The 20,218-nt window shown below is 58.0% G+C and overlaps 1 protein-coding gene across 1 annotated transcript; it reads right to left on the minus strand.

Annotated features, from left to right (window-relative positions):
• Positions 1 to 5,964: 5,964 nt before the first annotated feature.
• MTG2 (mitochondrial ribosome associated GTPase 2) lies at positions 5,965 to 19,760 on the minus strand. Its single transcript, XM_072735450.1, has 7 exons — positions 19,565 to 19,760; positions 11,769 to 11,927; positions 10,087 to 10,234; positions 9,372 to 9,487; positions 8,478 to 8,696; positions 8,091 to 8,229; positions 5,965 to 7,393 (listed from the first exon to the last, which is right to left on the minus strand). Exons 2-7 carry the CDS (start codon positions 11,919 to 11,921, stop codon positions 7,017 to 7,019), a joined length of 1,152 nt encoding a protein of 383 aa, XP_072591551.1. The 5' UTR covers positions 11,922 to 11,927; positions 19,565 to 19,760; the 3' UTR covers positions 5,965 to 7,016.
• Positions 19,761 to 20,218: the final 458 nt, after the last annotated feature.

Here is a 20,218-nt window from a genome sequence, read left to right on the forward strand (position 1 = left end):
AGAACACCTCCTGTCCTGCGCTCACCCTCCTGTGACGAGGGGACGATGGGATGAAGTGACGTGAGGACGCGGGCGGGTGACGCACCGTGAGGGTGACCTGACCTTCTGACCGTGCGCCGGGGGAGGCTCCTCGGCTTCCCGCGCGGGGGACCCTGTCCCCGGGACCTCGGGGGAGGGGGCACGGCTCTACCCTTCAAAAGAAAAAGAGAAAGGAGAAAGGAGAAGACGCTTTTGGGCGTGAGGAGAGGAGGTGGCGAACGGCACTGGGCTGAACACGCATCCGTGACACTCCAAAGTCACACCAGGTTCCAAATTCAAACATGACAAATTTCGTGATCTTTAAATGCTTCTACTTTAAATGCTGATGATCTTTGAAGAGTTCAGCAAACATGCTCCTCGCTGCAGTGTAGGAGCTGGACCCGCTGGGTGGACGGCGGGCACCTGTCTCCTGCTGGCTCCCGGCTTGGCGCCAGCACGTGCTCCTGAGAAGCCAGAGGGCGGGCAGGTGGGCCAGCCGCCTCCTCCCGGGCCCTCCCGGTGCCCCCAGGGCCCATAAGCTTCCTCGTCAGCTGAGGCCCCGCTCAGTCCCGCTCCGTCCCGCTCCGTCCCACCCACCATGAAGTCATACTGAAGGATGGACCTCGTTTCCGGGGGCAGTTCAGCAGAGGGCAACCTCTAAATCCAGGGGAGTCGATCCTAACGCACGCATCGCAGGCAGGAACAGTGACTGGCTGACGGGATAGAGTCGGCGAACTTTCTTGAGCACCTGCTGGGCCTTGAACCCGACACTGACTTCACCGAGGGCTCCAGATCTATGCACTGGGAGGTCAGAGCCCTCGGACCAAGCCCCCCTGGGCAGGGTAGTGGTTCTGCAGGTGCCACCAGGCTACAGGGGACATATAGGGGTCACAGGGATGTTTCCTGGGATCAGACCTGGGCCCCCGGGTCAGCGGGCACTGGGCAGGCCCAGGGTGGCTCCCCAGTCAGCTGGGAAGGTGTCCACTCTCTCTGGGAGGGGTCGCTGCTGCTGAGGCCACCCCAAGGACACTGGGTTGGAAGTGGCCAGCTGGGGTTGTCCTGACATGGGTGTGGTGGGGAAGTAAGTTAGAACGTGTGCTTCTGGGAGGGGCTCTTGGCCACCCTCCCTGGGGGGCTGCCCCGGCCTCTGACAGCGGAGGGCCTGTCCCCAGGGCTGCAAGGGGACTCCCCGATGGACGTGCCAGGCAGCCGGTGCAGGAGGGAGCCTTCCTGACCCCACGGTGGGACAGCAGAGCGTGAGCTTGGTGGGTCTCGGCCAGGGTGGGCAGTGTGGGGTAGGGGGCACGGCATGGGGGGCCGGGAGGGTCTGCACCTCCCTCTGGCCCCGTCCGCAGGCCTGCTGTCACCTCTGCCTGCCAGGGGCGTCCCCCTGGGTGCTGGAAGAAGGCAGCATCCTTGGCCAGGGGGTTGGGGAGGCTGCAGAGGTCCCCCCCAGCCCGGCCCACCCTCCTGCCCTTCCCCCAGGCCTCCCCAGCCCCCTCGCCACACCCCTTCTCTTGGGGCGCAGATAAAAGGCAGGAGTCCTGTTATCTGATTCCCAACAAACAATGCTCTCACGGAAGCCCACAGAGTTCTTTGCTGCGGATCTGAAATTCAAATCACATCTGGCAACCCTCCCTGCCCTTCTCCCCGCACGGTGGGTGGGACGTGGGTGGGCACAGAGGGAGGCCTCGGCTCTAAGGAGCCCCCCAGCTCTGGAAAGCGCTGCGCGGCTGTGTGCGGGGCTGGAGGGGTGCGCCCTGGGTCCCCCGGCTGGGGCTGAAGTGAACCAGCTTCAGAGTCCAGGCCGGGCCAGCGGCGATCCTGCTCCCCGGGGCGTTCTGTACCCCCCCGCCCCTCCCCCGGCACAGATGAGGGAACCTGGGCTGGGGTAATCCCCCACAACGGGGTGTCACCCCCCAGGGCTGAGTGTCGGGTACAGTAACAGTCCCGGCCGTAGGGACTGTCGGTACCTGTCGATTTTTTTTAAAGATTTTATTTATTTATTCATGAGAGAGAGAGAGGCAGAGACACAGGCGGAGGAGAAGCAGGCTCCATGCAGGGAGCCCGATGTGGGACTCAATCCCGGGTCTCCAGGATCACGCCCTGGGCCGAAGGCGGACTAAACCGCTGCGCCACCGGGGCTGCCTGGTACCCATCACTTTTTGACCGATTTTTTTCTCTAAGGAACCAAATGATTGCAAGACGGAGACCACCCCGGTAGCCCATCTGGCCCCGTGGCCCCCAGGCAGGCCTGGCTGTGCCCAGTGAGCCCCAGGGAGGCCTGCGGATTGAGGGGTCAGCAGGTACGTGTGGGCAAGGCCACTGTGACTCCCCGCAGCCCGTGTGGCACCGTGAGCACTGGGCCAGGTGGCCTGCGGGTCCCCCGCCCCCTACAGCCCTTTCAGGAGGAGCCGTGGGTGGGGCTGGCCGGCAGGGCCCAGGTGGCAGCAGCCGGGCCGGGCCGAGGACGCCCTGCATGACCCGCTGAGGCCTGTGGCGCCTTGGATGTGGGAAGGACAGTCCCTGCGGGAGCCTGCCGCCGCGGGGGGCGGGCTGGACCCACTCCTCCCGGCTCTTGCCGCCTTACCTGTGTCTGCTGCCAACAGACATTCATCAGGAGTGCCGGGCTGGGGACCGTCCTGGGAGCACACGGGCGACGCAGGCCCGTCTCCACGGGGATCCCTCGAGAGCCGCGGCTTCTCCAGTGTCTTTTTTTTAAAAGATTTTATTTATTTATTCATGAGAGACACACAGAGAGAGGCAGAGTCACGGGCAGAGGGAGAAGCAGGCTCCATGCAGGGAGCCCAATGTGGGACTCGATCCTGGGACTCCAGGATCATGCCCTGGGCTGAAGGCAGGCACCAAACTGCTGAGCCACCCAGGGATCCCTTCTCCAGTGTCTTTTCTGCTTTCGTCCCCCTTTGGGGTTGCCGCGGGTTCGCACGTGCAGTTGTGTTAACAACGCGGAGAGATGGTGGGGCCGCGCAGGGCTGCCGGGGGTACCACACGGCGGCTGCGGCCCTGCTCATCGATCCCGCGTGTGCGCTGGTGTGCAACTGCACGTGTGCGTGCAGGTGCGGTTGGGCCTAGTTAATTCTGTGGTCAAATACACATAAAATTTACCCTTTTACCCATTTTTCAGTGTGTGGCTTGGCGGCACTACGCACACTCACGTGGCACACCCGCCGCCACCATCCAGCTCCACAACTCTCTCATTTTCCCAAACTGAAGGTTGTCGCCCATCAAGCATTCGGGTCTTTGAGATTTCACGGCCTGTGTAGATTTGTGGGGTCACGGCTGAGACGCAGGACAGCTGCCACAGGGGCCCCCGTGCTGGCCTCGGAGCCCTGAGCGATGCCGGCCCGCCCGCCTCCAGGGGTCTGCAGGGGCGTGTGGAAGCGCAAGCCGCCCGCGGCCCCGAGGAGGGGGCAGCCCATGTCGCTGAGCGGGGCTGTCCGTGGCAGGCTTCCACGCGGGCCCCAATGCGCACTGGTGTTTGCCTGAGCCAGCCCCCCCCAGCGTGTGTGCCCTCAGGCCTCGGGGTGCTGGTCCCACCTGGCCGCGACCCGGCCCAGACCAACGAGGCGTCTGTTGTCAAGGAAGTAACGTGAGGCGGGGTGGCTGCACACCAGTGGCCACACGACCCGAGACCAGCTGGCAAGGCCCACGGTGGGCCCCGCGTGGGGTGCCTGCTTTGATCACGGGGGCAGGACGGCCTCCGCAGTTTCGTGATGGGGACGCACGTTAATGGGGTATCTGGGGAAGGGCACTTGGATCAGAGAGAGCCGCACCACAAAAGCCCAGCATCTGGAGCGTCCTGAGTGTGGCGGACACCCAGCTGGAGCAGAGGGACGGGCGGTGTGAGTGTCCAGGCCAGGTGAGGACGGGGGCTTTGCTCGAGGGAGAGGGTGGCTGAGGGGGTTAGAGGGGGATCCCTGATGGACAGGGAAGAAGAGGGGAACGGGGCACATTATAAAACATACGTAAGGTCAGAATTAAAAAAGGTGCTGTACTGGCGTAACTGCCCCCCTTCCCTGATTCACATACGCCAGGACCTCAGGACACGATCCTACTTGGAAATAGGGTCTTTGCAGATGGAATTCCAGGTCTCATAATGAGGTCGCCTGGCTTAGTGTGGGTCCTAAGTCCATGACTGGAGTCCTTGTAAGATGAGGGGACAGAGACACAGAGCAGGAGCTGGGACCACGGAGGCCGACCGGAGAGATGTGCTGCAAGCCCCGGGTGCCTGGGGCCATCGGGAGGGGCAGACGGGATGTGACCCTAGGCCTCCAGAGGGGGCATGACCCAGCCCTCACGGCGACGTCAGGTCTGACTTCCGGCCTCCAGAGCTGGGATAGAATCACGTCCTTTGTTTTCAGCTCCCAGCATGTGGACTCAGTCACGGCAACCTGAGTTGACTAACACACACGTGATAAAACCTATCTTCAAAGCAGACACACTAACCCTTCCCACGGTGGCCCAGCCGGTTCCCGAGGTGGCGCTGCGTGGCCCAGTGGAGCCCCCGCGTCTGGGCTGCTTGTCACGGAGCCCAAGGCTGTTGTCCCTCAGTGGTGGGGCCAGGCACACGGTGGGGTGGCCCTGATCCGAGCAGACCCCCGAGATCAGTGTCTCAAGCCCCACGGAGGGCTCGCTCCGCACCTCAACTACACACCAGCGTGGACTCGTCCCACCTTTCTGAGGTGAAGCAACCAGTGCGGCTCCGACCCTGGGGTGGCTGGTTTCCGCCTCGGCAGGACCTGTTGCCCGCCAGCGTGCAGCTGGGGCTTGGTCCCATGCCGGGCGCCGGCGGGGTCGAGGGGGCCGGGGGAAAGCACCCGGTGGGCCAGGCTGGAGGCAGGGATGGGCTCGACCTCTAACGGGACACGGCAGGCCGGCAGCACCGAGCTGGGGTCGTCTGCGGTCACACAACCAGCCATCCCGGCTTCTGCTTGTTGCAGGATCCACACCTGCTGTTTGCATTCGGTTTCTGGCTCAGGGTGGGCAGTGCGCCCGTTTTCCCAGGCCTTGACTGCACCTGCACAGAGGGGTGCCCACGTGCTCCTGCCAGGAGCCCCACTGCCATGCTAGGCAAGGCACAAGGGGATGAGCCCCTGAAAAGATCAAGGGAGGCCGGCACGGCAGGGCCGAGGACAGGGCTGGTGAATGCACCCCAGGGTCCCCCTCTCCTCGGGAGCAACCCTGGAGTGTTGTTCTCTGGAGCAAGCAGATGCAGGAGTTCTGGAAACGGGGGTGCCAGGCCTTAGGACTAAAAATGAGGGAACGTGGGACATCTGCATCCTGAAGTTCAGGCCCCCATCTTCAGATCCACTCCCAGAAAGGCCCCGAGGAAGCAGGTGACAGCCACCTCGGAGGGAGGGAGGGAGTCAAGCAAAGGGAGACATGGCAGGGGTGGGGTGGGGGGTGGGGAGCCTGCATGGGCCACGTGAGAACAGGACGCCAGAGGGCACGGGGGAGGAAATCCTCAGGGCAGAGGGAAGCTGGCCATTGGAGCAGCTGCGAACTGGAACCAACAGGGAGGGACAGACGTTGGGACAGACACAAACATCCAGGGGCGGAGAGAACGAGGCAGGGAGATCCAGGAGGGACGTCAGCTGCAAGAAGGTGAGGGGCTGGACAGAGGGTTGCGCGCCACGCGCTACAGCGCCTGTTGTCAGCCCGACACGCGGGTCCCAGATGGCCGGTGTGGTGGCGCGAGCGAGTGGAGTCCCCGTCCGCGGGGCGGTGTCAACAGGTGGGGGCCGAGCCAGTAGGTGAAGTCATGGCTGAACAGCCTGTGGTCAGGGCAGTGCCTGGGGACACGTCTGCAGCCCGGCGGGGCGGGGAGGGCAGGTGGCACGGGGGCTCAGCCGCTCAGCGTCTTTCTGCCAACCTCGTGCCTTTTAAAGGTATTTTCAAACTAAAAGAAACAACACGTACACAGCCTCGGACACCATTCCTTTCTTCATTCCAGCAATATTTCCCAGAACCTCTTCTGGGTCAGGTCCTGAGGCCACCGGGGCACAGCCGAGCGCAGGGCAGACGCAGGGAGACACCCAGTGTCGTCCGTGCGCGCAGCGGTGCGGGGCGGCGGGAGATGAAAGGCCAGGATAATTAACCGGCTCTCCGAAATCCTTTGTGGCGGCCCCGGAGAGAGCAAAGAGATTGCAAAACCCATCTCTGGTTTCCAGAACACGAGGACCTCGGAAATTATAAGGCATTAAAATAAAGCTTCAGGCAAAGGGCTCTTGTTGTAGTTGCAGATTTGACGGTAGATCAAAACAGAATTGCTCCTGAAAGCTCAGGCGCAAGCTCCTCGTCGCAGGCAGGCCCGGCCCCCGGCGCCCCCCGCGGCCAGGCCCCCGGGACTAAGCGCCAAGGGGCCCAAAATCCCTTCCCCGGCTCGCCCCAGGTCCCCAGCCACCTCGTCCCTTAAGGGCCCCCAGGGATGTGCCCGAAGCCTCAGACTTCATGTGCGGGAAACACAAGTCTGCGCCCTCAGTTAATAACCGCACGCGGCCCGGGTCGGATATTGGGTGCATTCAGTCGTGAAGCCAGCGGCTCCCGAGGACAGCAGAGTCTGGGGACAGGAGGGGGAGTCGCCCCTGCTTTTCTCGCTCTCTGTCCCCGCGCACTCACGACCCTCTGGAGGGCTGGCCGACCTCCAGAACAGTGGCCAGCACTGGAGGTTCTGGTGTCAGGGAGCCTGCGCCTCCCCTCGGGGTCCCAGGTGCGGACTCCTATTCAGCTCACCCAGGTCGGGCCCGCTCAGCCTCAACGTAGTGGCTGCGGGGCCCTCGCCCATCGGGGGGCTGAGGGTGGGAGACACCAGGGAGCAGGCTGTCGGGGGTGCGTCGTCTGAGGTCCTGGGACGTTTGCTGGCGGGTGAGCCCCAGGGACAGTGGGAGGCAGAGCAGTGACGCTGCCGATCCTTTAAGGCTACTTTCTGCTCAGAGCCCGTGACACTGGGTCGGTCGCCCTCGGTGGCAGCCTGGCTGCTACCACCTGAGCTCGGCGGCCACGTGCCGGCTGTGGAGCTCCTGCAGGCGCAGCAGCAGCTCCTCCAGGTTCTCCCCGGTGGCCGCCGACAGGGCGATGACGGTGCTTGGTCCCAGGCGGGCCCGCAGCTGGGGCAGAGCAGCTCTGGCCTGAGGGAGGTCGATCTTATTCGCCACGACCACATGGGGTCGCTCGGACAGGCCCGCTTCATACTTCTCCAGCTCGAACTTCAGGTCCTCCACCTGGGTCCACGGCTCTGGCTCCGAAAGATCCACGACGAACAAGAGGAAGCGGCAGCGCTCGATGTGCCTGAGGAAGGTGCTTCCCAGGCCCCTGTTCTGGTGCGCGCCCCGGATGATGCCCGGGATGTCGGCCACTGCAGGGGAGACAGGGCGCCGGGGCTGGGAGGGCAGGCCGGCTCCCTCCGGGGGCCCCGGGCGCCGAGCGCCTGGACGGGGACTCGTTCCGCACCGCGCCTCAGTGACGCCCCGGGCACCTCCGCGGAGGCTCTGAAGGATATGGGGATAGGTTTGCTGGTGGGCCGGCCCGATAAGGAACATTTAACACAGGCTGGCCTCTGGCTTTTAAAAATGATTCAGAAAAGGGGAACAAGGCTTCCTGCAAACTTAAGAATTGGATTACTGATGGAAATTATTACAGAGTACTCTGCAAACATAAAGTGCTATACGAATAACATCAGCAGCAGGCTTACTATTTTTAATGGGTACATTATCTTCTGGGAAAAAGTTTTCTTCTCTCAAAATGGTACAGGGAAGCTTTTCAAGTCACATGTCGTCTCCACGACTGATGCTGGGAGAGGGAGAAAACCAGAGGAGGCAGGACTTCCTCAGGTTTGAAGCCGACACATCGGTTCCTGAACCCAGCCAACAGAGGCCTGGGGACCGGGTGGGAAGCGACTCTAGAACCTAATTTTGACAGAGGACTACAACTGTTTAAATTGGGAAAGACAACGCTACATTTTGGGTGGGAAGCTCTGAAGTTACATAATCCCTGTTCTGAAGCACTCGAAACCATCTCAGGCCAACCTCCCGAGGGAATCACGCCATTTCTACCTGCTATTTGTTGGTGGTCCTCACAGTGAACAATCCCGACGTGGGGCTTTAAGGTGGTGAACGGGTAGGAAGCCACGGTGGGTCTCGCGTTCGAAATGGCCCGGAGAAGCGAGGACTTCCCTGCATTGGGAAACCCAACCTGGAGGAAACGTTAACACGCCGCGTCACCTCGGGGCTCTGTGCCTGGCCGAGGCTGGGACGCGGGGACACGGGAGTCCGGGCTCCAGCATGTGCACAGGGGCCTCCCTGGAGGAGACCCAAGCTGCTGTTCCCGTCCAGCCTGAGACATACTCCAGCACCAGGGACGGATTTTTCTATAGCTCGGCTGTAGAAATGCCACCTCCTCCCTGCCCCTTCCACCTCCTCCCGCCTCCAGGTGACACCCACCATCCCAGCGTGGGCCACCATCTTGAGTTCCAGGAAGAGAACACGTTCCTGCCCGGGCTGTCCGGGGGTGCACATCACGGGTGCGCGGTTGTCATTGGCCAGGAAAAAGCGGTTCCCCTTTCCTCCTGCCCCGCCCAGAGCAGCGATGTACTCATCGCCCGGGCACGACAGGTCGGCCACGACTTTGTTTCCCTCCTTCACTAATGTGCCCACAGGGACCTGGAAATAATACAGTGCTTAGAAGAACAGACACGCTTGGTCCCCGCTCGGGGGTAGGGTGGGGTGGGGTGGGGGGCATCACGAGGCTCCCTGTTCACAGGGCTATGAAGCATCAGGAGAAAGGTCCTGGCCTTCGAAGGGACTCTATGGGGCTGTGACACTCCCTGCAAACTGCCACCATGGCTTTTTCAAATCGTGTTTCTAAAACAGGGTGGACGGGAGCTCGGTGGTTGAGCAACTGCCTTCAGCTCAGGTTGTGATCCTGGGATCCCGGATCGAGCCCTGCATCGGGCTCCCTGCATGGAGCCTGCTTCTCCCTCTGCCTGTGTCTCTGCCTCTCTCTGTGTCTCTCATGAATAAATAAAATCTCAAAAACAAATAAATAAAACAGGGTGGATGGAAGCATCTGGAAAACACTCGGATAACCTGGAAGAAGTCTCTGCTCTCAGAGGAAATGGCCCAGGAGGGTTGGACAGAGGGGCAGGAGGCCCCTGGGGTCCCACTTTTTAAATACAATAATTTTGTTAAGTTTTGAACAGGTCACACAGGCAGGTGGGATAAAATGAGTACCGACTCAGAGCCTGGGGGGTTTGCTTCACAGAGGGGGGCTGCGCGGTCAAGGTTGGGGGGTGCCCGGGAAGCACGCAGGGGTGGGCTCTGCAGCCCTGGGCTCACCGGGACGTAGAGGAGAGTGCCGCTCCGTCCAGAGCAGTTCTTCCTGCCGCCAGCCTCTCCGTGGGAACCCTGGTACCTCGACAGCACTGAGGACAGCGACTTGACTTGCTGGTCAGCTAGAGTTAGAGCAAGGACCTTCACCTTCCTTGGGCTAAAAGCAGAAGCATCTGCACACACTTTAAGGACGTCATGGATGCGCAGGGAAACCCTGCGTGGGGTCATAGCACAAGTGACCCAACTGGCAACGTAATTTTTTAAGAAAGCTAAATTCTCATTTTCTTTAAGAAAATACAATTTCTGAAAAAGCCCACATCACCCATAATGCCTATCATCAATTTAACAACAGCTCCACTTGCTCTTGCTGTGAATGCTGCCTACATGTGCGGGTTCGGCGGCACTTGTGCCCCAAGTGTTCGATGTGCCCAGTGGCCTTCCGGCGCTCGGGCCCGTCGGTCCTTTGCACACCTGACTGTAAGGCTATTGCTCCTGAGCACATGTGAGCTTCGTGTTCCTCAAATTAAAAAAAAACCTCACCCTTGAAGTTGGTTTAGGGGCATTATTTAAATGGGAACATCCAAATTAATAAAAATGATGTCTGTACATCGATTCTTGGATTCAAATTCCCACAAGCAAGCAAGAGAAGCTGGAAGTCCCTGCCCCAAAGACCAGCAGACCCAGCACTCTGCGCCCTCCATCAGCCCCTAGAGCCACGTGCCTCTCAGGACCACGTGGCCACCGCTGCCTCCGTCACCACCGTCGGGGCCTCCGAACTCCTTCCGGGGCTCACTGTGGAAGCAGCTCGCCCCATCGCCGCCACGGCCCCCTCGGACAAGCACTCGGCGATGGTCCACAAAATGTTTTTTCTGCAGAGAGCACAGCGAGCCCGGTCATTACTCATGCACCAGTCCTCTCAGGGACCAAGCAGCCACACAAAATGTACCTTTTGTATCTACGACAGGTTTTAAAACAAGAAGTCGATGGTATTAAATTGCTCATCTCGCCTACGATGCAAATGTAAGAAAGAGTTCCCACAAGGCACTACTATTTGTAGGCAAAGGCCAGGCAGCAAGTGGGTGTAAAGGGTGGTCAGTATGGAATACCCACTTGGGTAAGAAAGGCAACATTTCCAACCTAAAGAAAACAAGAGTTGTTCTGGAAATATTCCTTGAAAAATGCATCTTTCCATCTTTTTTTCAAATAGGAAGACCTTGCTGAAATACCAGGTCTTCATCACAGGAAAGATGAAATAACGAATGCGAGTCCTGGGTGGGCTACCAGGCCAGGAGTGTTTTCGGCAGCCTGACCAAAGCAGCAGACACAACTCCTGGTCTGGGAGGAAGTTTTTCTCTGGGCCTCTCAGGGAGACGCAATCTCGCTACAGAATGAGGACTAATGAGGTTGACGTTTAATAAACATTAGCTTATCCTAGAAGATCAGCTCCCCGAGGCACCAGGGTACAGGGGCCGGGGTGTCACCACCAGCCTGCTGCATGCGAGTGCACGCACAGTCTCTCCGCTGGGACCCAGCACGTCTGCATTTCTATCTGTCACTCCATAAGCAGATCTTGTTTTTTTTTTTTTTTTTTTTTTTTTTTAAATACACAAGTATTTTAGGATTCTCTGGCACCACCACATGGAAACACCATGAATTACTATTTCAAAAACTCAATGTCCAATTTTGCTATAAGTCAACATCATCGACATCAATCTGATGGGGAAAAAAGCACAGCTGATGAGCATTCTAGGGGAGGTAAAACTTGGATTGGATTTTTACCTTCTGGGGGAGACCACACCCTGTGGAATGCTGAGGCGTGGGGCTGGGCAAACGCTGCCACCTGAGGTGTCCATAGGAGATACTGTTTGTCCCAAGGATGCTTATCCCGACACCCTCCCTCCCATTTGGGGGAAATGAAGTGGATCATAAACACTTATTTTCTTGACTTTAATCAAAGATCATTCATGTTTTCAATTCAAGGTTTTGGTAAACAGAATGAAAACCCAGTAAGGCTTAAAGAACTATGAAACTAAAGGTCTGGCCCCTCCCCTCCACCCGGATGTTTTAAATTAAGAAGTAGTCATATATACTTAAGAGTGTAGCACCCACGTCAGACACGCGGGCGAGTGATGAAGAAGCGCCCACACACCCAGCCCAGCTAAAGGGAAGGAACGAGGCTGGTGCTTCTGGAGCCCAGGGCACCCTCCCTGATCTTTGCAGTTTTTACGAGAGCTCAGGGCCCAGCGCACACAGGCCTTCACCCCAGCCCATCACTTTCACAGAGCTACACGTGTCCTTTCTAGAACACAAAGAATGAATGAACTAGATACTGAGAACTCAACACAGTGTCTGCACCTTCGGAGGAGGAACCGGGGCAGCGCCCTTCAAGGTCAGAAACCTCACCAGTTTTTTCTCGGAGAGCAGTTTCTTCCCAGGGGGCTCCTGGTGCTTGGCGCAGTCTGCACAGCTGGCCGAGAGCAGCCCGACCTGAGTCCAGCGCCCCACGCTCCCAAGCAAGGGCCGCGGTCCTACTGAAAGAAGCCTCGAAGGCACCATGGCTCCCTAACAAAAAATCAAATTGGCAAAATCAGACACCTGGTTTAAACCTGCAAACGTAAGCCCCAAAACAGGGTCCACGCACAGCGCCGTCTCCAGGTCTGGCTTTGAAACCACGCGCTCGGACTGATGACCGGGACTTCTGTCACTCACCACTTTCTGCTCTGAGCCAGGAAGGCTCACTTGCCCGCATCGAGCTGCGTCACTTAGAGCAAGATTTGTGTGTACAGAGAATTGGAACCATTAAATCTCCAACACTGGGCGTCCTCCTCTGCAGGTTTTCAAATATCTGATCAGTGAAAACGTTAACAGAATCTAAGGATCAAATAACTTCTTAAAAATAAAACACTCAAGTACACAAATGTTAGTGAATTTGTGCCATTTAAAACTAGTCCAACTGGAACACGGTGAGAATGCAGAGTACGGAGCGTGGTGGGTACGTCCCCTTGCCCCTTGTTGGAGGTGGAGCCGGGGGCACCCTTCCCCGTGCAGCTCTACTCTGCGCGTCCGTCAAAGGGACTGGGCTGGGAGGACGGGTGACTTAACCCCCATCAACAGGCTGCCCCCGTTGTGATCGGTGAACGTGGGTCACTTCTCCCTAACTAGCAGCTGCTCACACGGTTACCTGTTCATTCAATAGCCCGTAACAGCTACACATCCTGCAGATGCCAGGTGCCAAGGTAAACGTGAGGCGGTGTGGGACCTGGCCCTCCAGGGGGTGACAGCCCCCTCTCCCTTTGCCGTGAGTGCCTGATACCACCCACTCTCCGATGTCCCTGCTGTGTGGACGCACGTGTGCCACATAAAAGGAAATGAGGTATGGGGGATCCCTGGGGGGCTCAGCAGTTGAGCCTCTCTGCCTTCAGCCCAGGGTGTGATCCTGGAGTCCCAGGATTGAGTCCCGCTTCGGGCTCCCTGCAAGGAGCCTGCTCCTCCTCTGTGTCTCTGCCTCTCTCTGTCTCTCATGAATAAATAAAATCTTTAAAAAAAAAAAAAAAAAAAAAAGAGGCTTTCCTCCCATCTCTAGGTGTGAAATGCACATTAACATTTAAAAAATAATTATGAAGCCACCATGCGTGTAAGACAGTGGGAGAGAAAGCAGAATTTGCTTTTTCCTTAGAAGCCTCTCACATGTGTCTCCCGCTCCACATCCTGGGCTCTGCCTGGAAGGGAAATGTCCTTTGTGGGACGTCTTCTCTCGGCAAGTTCTGCATCTCACTTGGAAACAGTCAGTTACGGAAAAGCCAGAGTCCAGGGTGAAGGACTCTTTCCTTCCACAATCACCCGCAGGGAAGCTGCCAACAGGCCCCCCACGTGTGACCCCTCTGGAGCTGGGCAACCTTTGCAAGCAGGCCCCCCGTCACCCTCACAGCCCTCCTGCATGGCTCTCCGGCCTCCTTAGCCCTGGCTCTCGTGCCCGGGACACCTGCAAGGCCACAGGCCAGGCGTCTTGCAGCACGTCTGTGTCTGACATCCTCTCTCCTTGGAACAAAAATGTCACACAAGCCCCACAGATGGCTGGGTTTCCTTCCTGACATGCTCCGAGCTCCAGCCCTCGGGGGTCCCAACCCACTTCCCCATAAGCTTCCTGTTCATTCACTGTCATGGGCTCATGCTTTCCTATTTTTACTGAGTCCCACTCTGTTATTTATTTTTGATGTTCAAATGGTTTCCAGTTTGGTCACTGGCAGCCCATCAATCTTAGGAGGACTTCCCCACTTCATGACACAAAATGTTCCGGGCTCACTTCATACTGTCCCCAGGCGACCCTGAGATCAGCCTTTACTCAAGAAGCCTTGGTAGCTTTGGGAGAATGGGATGCAGAAGCCCCTCTGCACGCTGGTCATGCCCCGGGCTCCTGGGGCGTCGCTGCTGGCAGGCTCAGGAGGCACCCGAGGGCAGGCAGAGGTGCACCGCCCAACATTCACCCCCCATCACTGCTCCGCCCATCCACCCACAGCTAGATAGCAGCGTCTGCTGAAAACCATGAGTTCACACCTATGTACCCAATTCCACACCACAGGACTCACGTTAATTTTCTATCTTGACAACCCCGTTCTGACTGCTAGAACTCTGGCTCCCAACATCTTTGACATGTTTATTGGCTCAATCCCCACAACAGCCAAACCTTCCCCGACAGTGTTCTCCCCCTACCACACCCATGCTGGGTGCCCCTCTTGGGGGGATACTCCCGTTATCTTTCTGTAAACATGTTGTTTTTAAGATCTGCTTTTATTTGGGAATTAATTTATTTTTGAGAGAGAGAGAGTGTGTATGTGTGCAGGGGCAGGAGCAGAGGGAGAGAATCCCAAGCAGGCTCCATGCCCAGCGTGGAGCCTGACACAGGACTTGATCTCAAGACCCAGAGACAAGGACCTGAGATGAAACCAGGTGTCAGACGCTTGCCCGACTGAGCCACCCAGGTGCTCCTACTTACAAAAAAGGTGAAAGGTACTCCCATATACCTCTTAGCCAGTTTCCCCTAATATGAGCATCTTACAGGACCTGGGTACTTTTGTCGAAACTAAAAAAACCAACTTTGGTACCTGATCATTCATTAAACTCCAGTGGGCGTTTGGATTTCACCAGTTTCCACACTAACGTCTTCTCTTCCAGAGCCAGATCCCAGATCCCACACTGCATGAGGCTGTCCTGCAACGCTGTCTTTAGTCCTGGCCGTCAGAAGCCCTCTGCCCAACATTACACCCCAGTGAGAATACCCTTCAGGACGGGAGGCCAAACAAACTCAGCTCAGATGATAAAAAAGCAGACTTTACCACCAATCTATCTGCTCTATGAGAAATGCTTGAGAAAGGTCTCAGGGAAGAAAAATGGTGCCAGAGGGAACCCACATCTTCAGCAATGGATGGCAGCAACAGAAACGTCAAACATACAACACCACCTGTTTTCTCACAAGAATTTGTTTTTTAAAAGATTTGAGAGACAGGGAGAGTGCGTGCACATACCTGTGCAGCAGGAGGGGCAGAGAGAGAGAGAGAGAGAGAGAGAGAATCTCCAGCAGACTCCCTGCTGAGAGAGGAGTTTGATGTGAGGCCCAATCCCATGACCCTGAGATCACAACCTGAGCTGAAATCAAGGGTCGGATGCGTAACTAACTTAGCCACTTGAGCACTCCAATAATTTTTTTTTTAATTTTTATTTTTATTATTTATGATAGTCACACAGAGAGAGAGAGAGGCAGAGACACAGGCAGAGGGAGAAGCAGGCTCCATGCACCGGGAGCCCGACGTGGGATTCGATCCCGGGTCTCCAGGATCGTGCCCTGGGCCAAAAGCAGGCACTAAACCACTGCACCACCCAGGGATCCCCCCAAGAATTTTTAAATATGGAAAATGTAGCAAGAAAGACTGATTTACCATATTGGCCAGTGGGTCAATGGAGGCAGAGGTCCTACACCTGGAAACCTAAGATCAGGAGGAGATTGAGGGGACCCTGTGAGAGTGGCCTGCATCTCCATGCGGTGGTGTGGTCTCAGAGCTCAGCAGCCAAGGACAGGCTGGGCACGTGCTCTGTAAGTTCTAGAGCTATCGCTGACACGTGATACTGAGACAGCCAGAGAGCCAATGAACAGAGGACGGAGGATGCTCAGAAACCACTCCAACAATTCAGAAGGACAGGGGAACAGAACAGAAAACAAACAGCACAGAAGTGGACTCTAGCCTAACCGGGTGAGGGAAGACATCTGATACAACAGCAGCTCATGAGGACCGAGCAGCTGCAGATGCGCTTCAAAATACATGAAGCAAAATCTGACAGAATTAAAGGGAGAAACAGGGCAGCCCGGGGGGCTCAGCGGTTTAGCGCCGCTTTCAGCCCAGGGTGTGATCCTGGAGACCCGGGATCGAGTTCCGCATTGGGCTCCCTGTGTGGAGCCTGCTTCTCCCTCTGCCTGTGTCTCTGCCTCTCTCTCTCTCTCTGTGCCTCTCATGAATAGATAAGATCTTTAAAAAAAAAAAGGGAGAAACAGATCATTTCACAAGGACAGCAGGAGGGGACTTTAGTACCGCTCTCTTGGGAATTGAGGAAAAAAGTAGTTGAAAACTGAACAACCAAACCACCTAAAGCAGCAAAGATGCAGAAAGTCTGAACCATCTTACCCACAGTATCGATGTGACATTCACAAACAGTCCACCCAGCAAGTGTAGGACACACATCACTGCCAGGTGCGAGGACGGAGATCACAGAGCATGTCCTCGAACTACGGCAGGACTGCAGTCGTAAGGATCAAGACCCTAAGGAAACCCCAACTACCTGGAAATTAAACAATACGGTTCTAAAATAATCTAGTGCGTAAAAGACATCAAGAAAGAAACCAGAGAACATCCTGGACAGCACGATAAGGAGAGCACCATGTGCCAGTCTCCGGGACCCTCAGGGCTGCGGGCGCATATCGGCAAAGAAGGAAGACCTAACTCAGGGGGCTGAGATCAGGACACTAGAAAGCAAAGAGCAAAGTGAGCAGAAGGAGGGAAATAATAAAGAGCAGAAAGAAACAGGCCCGAACACTAACAACACGGAAAAGTCTCACTGAAAAGATACACGGCGCTGATGCCCGAGTCGGGCTGACCAAGGCAACAGTGAGCACACATCACCGACGTCAGAACAAGCTGCACAGATGTGAAAAGCGTAAGAGGACGCCGTAACTTTTTGCCAACAAATTCAACAACCTACGTGGAATGGACAGACTTCTTGAAAAACAAAACTTACCCAATAAAAAAACACAAGAAGAAATAGAAAACCTAAATAGCTGTGTATCTACCAGAAAAGTGAGACTTCTTAGAACATTCCCTAAAACAAGACTCTGGACTCACACTATTTCCCCCGTAGGTTCTGAAGAGCATTTAAGGAAAAAATAGCAGTAACCTTACAGAAACTTATTCAGAAAATGGAAGTAAGGTCACTACCCAACTCCCTGGATAAGGCCTGAGAACCCACACCGAAACCTGATATCGCCGCCCAAGAAAATCAGTCCAACATCCCTCGTGCTGCATCCACAGATGCAGAGTCCTTCACAACACAGCGCCTGGGCGAGCCCGCATCACGCTAGGGCCAAGCAGAAGACTCCCGGACCGCAGGTGTTCTCAGGTGAGACCCACTGCCTGCTGGCAACCGCACACGGCTGATGGGAGCCAACAGCCACTCACGATCAGGGAAATGACATGCTGCAGCAGTGAAGAGCAGGCAGGGACATCTCCACACTGACCCGGGGCATCTACACAAGGCCGACGCTGCCGTCACACGGCCCGGACACAGGGCTGTTACCCCCAGATGGAGAAAGAACTGCCATGCTCCCCACTTCTATGCAACCCTGTCTTGTACACACTGCAGTATTTTTTTAAAGTGGGGGTAGGCAGGTGATATGATTATTTCCACAAAAATCCCAGGAAAATCTATAAAGTGATGATTAAAATTATTATTTTTTAAAATTTTTATTTATTTATGATAGTCACAAAGAGAGAGAGAGAGAGGCGCAGAGACACAGGCAGAGGGAGAAGCAGCTCCATGCACCGGGAGCCTGACATGGGATTCGATCCCGGGTCTCCAGGATCGCGCCCTGGGCCAAAGGCAGGCGCCAAACCGCTGCGCCACCCAGGGATCCCGATGATTAAAATCATTAAATGGATTAACCAAGGTTGCAAGTCACAAGGTTAAGACACAAAAACCTCTTAAGTTCTCATATACTCACAGCAAACAACTAGAAAGTGAAATTAAGAAAGCGATCTCATGGGGATCCCTGGGTGGCTCAGCAGTTTAGTGCCTGCTTTTGGCCCAGGGCGTGATCCTGGGGTCCTGGGATCGAGTCCCACGTCGGGCTCCCTGCGTGGAGCCTGCTTCTCCCTCTGCCTGTGTCTCTGGCTCTCTAACATGAATAAATAAATAAAATCTTTAAAAAAAAAAAAAAAGAAAGAAAGAAAGTGATCTCACTTGCAGTAAGGAGCAGCACATACAAAAGCTACCTAGAAAGAAGTTGAACAGTAAACACTCAAGACCTCTACCTCGTTACCTGCAGAATAGCAGTCTGAGTATTTCCAGGGGTCACCTGGTCTGGTCCTCCTAACAGCCGTGTAAAGGAAGTAGTTTTATTTCTCCCGTTCTGCAGATGAAGAGGTGAAGGGACCCCCCCCGCTGCGGTCTGAGCTGTCAGGCGGGAGGCGGCAGGAGTAGAGAATGAGACAAGAGCAGAGTATGAAACAGGTGAAGGGAGACGACCACTCTGCCATCGCGGCCACCAGCACACTCAGGGCCAAGCCTGCTGCGCCCAGCGGCGTGGACACCAGGCACAGGGCACCGGTGGCGAGACCCGGAGCCTCACACAGGTCATCCACCGCAGAGCCGGCCAGAGACCTGAGGTCCGGGAGTGCTGCTTCTTCCTGCCCTTCCAACCGTGCGTGGAAAAGCGGGCTGAACACCCTCGGGGCTGACTGGGCTCTCCGGTGCACAGCAAACACGTCCGACTTTGATTCACACCGCTGTTTGGTCTGTGCTCTATTTTTTTTTTTAAAGATTTTATTTATTTATTTATTCATGAAAGATGCAGACAGAGAGAGAGAGAGAGGCAGAGACACAGGCAGAGGGAGAAGCAGGCTCCACGCAGGGAGCCCGATGTGGGACTCGATCCCGGGACCCCAGGATCACACCCTGGGCCGAAGGCAGGCGCCAAACCGCTGCGCCCCCGGGGTCCCCGGGCTGTGTTCCCTGAATGCCATATCCCTGCACTGTCCCCCGAGGCGGCCACTGGCCCGCGTGGCTCCTGAGCCTACATTAAGTAAGGACGTGACGATGCCAATACCGCGGCCCACAGTGACAGCAGCCGCCGCACAAGGTCCCCGCCCCCCCCCCCCCCCCCCCCCCCCCCCCCCCCCGGGCAGCGCTGGTCTACACCGCGGGAACTCAGGAAAGTGAGCTCAAGTCCCTCCTGGGAGCGTCCGCGTCCTGGGCCCGCGCAGCAGGTGCAGGCGGGAGGGTGACAAGGGCCGGGGCGGGGCGGGGCGCAGGGCTGGGCCCAGGGGACGTCGCCACGGCAGCGGGGCCTGCAGAGGCGCCGGGGGGCCCCGGTGGCCCGGCGGCTGGAGCACCCGCTCCCGAGGTCAGGGTCGTGAGTTCAGGCCGCGGGGCGGGCTCCACGCAGGTGCGCAGCCGACTTAGGAACAAGCGGCGCTAACAGGGCAAAACGGAGGACGCCGAGCTCCGTCCTGCGGGTCCGCGGGGGGGGCGGGGGGGCGGGGCGGGGCCCCCACACCGGCCGCGACGGGCTTCAGCGGAGCCCCCGCCCCCCCAGCGCGTCCCCCCTGCACGTCCCCCCGCACGCGGCGCGGCGGGCAGCTCCGCGGGGAAGCGGGGCGCCAGCGTGGGGGCCTCGGGGCGGGGCCTCGGGGCGGGGCGCGCCGCCCTGACCGCGGCGGAGGCAGGACCCCGCGCCCCCGCGCCCGCCCCCGCGAGCCAGCCCGCCTCGCCCGCGCGCCGCCCCGACACGCTCCTCCGAACGTGGACACGGCGGCGCCCGCGGCCCGCCGCTGTCCCGGGCCCCGGCGCCCCCGCGCTCCCACGGCCGCGGCCCCGGCTCCCCCGCGCCCCGACCGCGCCCCGACCGCCGCCGTCAGACCTCCCGCGGCCGCACTCACCGCTTCGGAAGGACACGTCACGTCCGGCGCCTGGTCCCGGGCCGCGAGAGCACTTCCGGGGCAGCCCCCTCCCCTCCCGGCACGGCCGCGCCTGCGCAGGGCCTTCCCAGGAGCGCGCGTGAGCGGAAGACGCGGCCAAGCCCCGCCCACGCCTCTCAGGCCGGAGGGGGGTGAGCCCGCTGCCGCCGCGAGGGAGCCGGTCAGACACCCGCCTCCGCCGTCAGACGCTGGCTGTCTCCGTGTGACAGACACCTGCCTCCCCTGTCGGACAGACACCTGACACCCCCGTCAGACAGACACTCCCCTCCCCCGTCAGACGCTGGCTGTCTCCGTGTGACAGACACCTGCCTCCCCCGTCGGACAGACACCTGACACCCCCGTCAGACAGACACTCCCCTCCCCCGTCAGACACCTGACACCCCCCCCCCCCCCGTCAGACGCTGGCTGTCTCCGTGTGACAGACACCCGCCTCCCCCGTCAGACACACTCCCCTCCCCCGTCAGACGCTGGCTGTCTCCGTGTGACAGACACCTGACACCCCCGTCAGACAGACACTCCCCTCCCCCGTCAGACGCTGCCTGTCTCCGTGTGACAGACACCCGCCTCCCCCGTCAGACACACTCCCCTCCCCCGTCAGACGCTGGTTGTCTCCAA

This window comes from Vulpes vulpes, chromosome 14 (genome assembly GCF_048418805.1).
Source record: "Vulpes vulpes isolate BD-2025 chromosome 14, VulVul3, whole genome shotgun sequence".
Lineage (NCBI taxonomy): Eukaryota > Metazoa > Chordata > Mammalia > Carnivora > Canidae > Vulpes > Vulpes vulpes.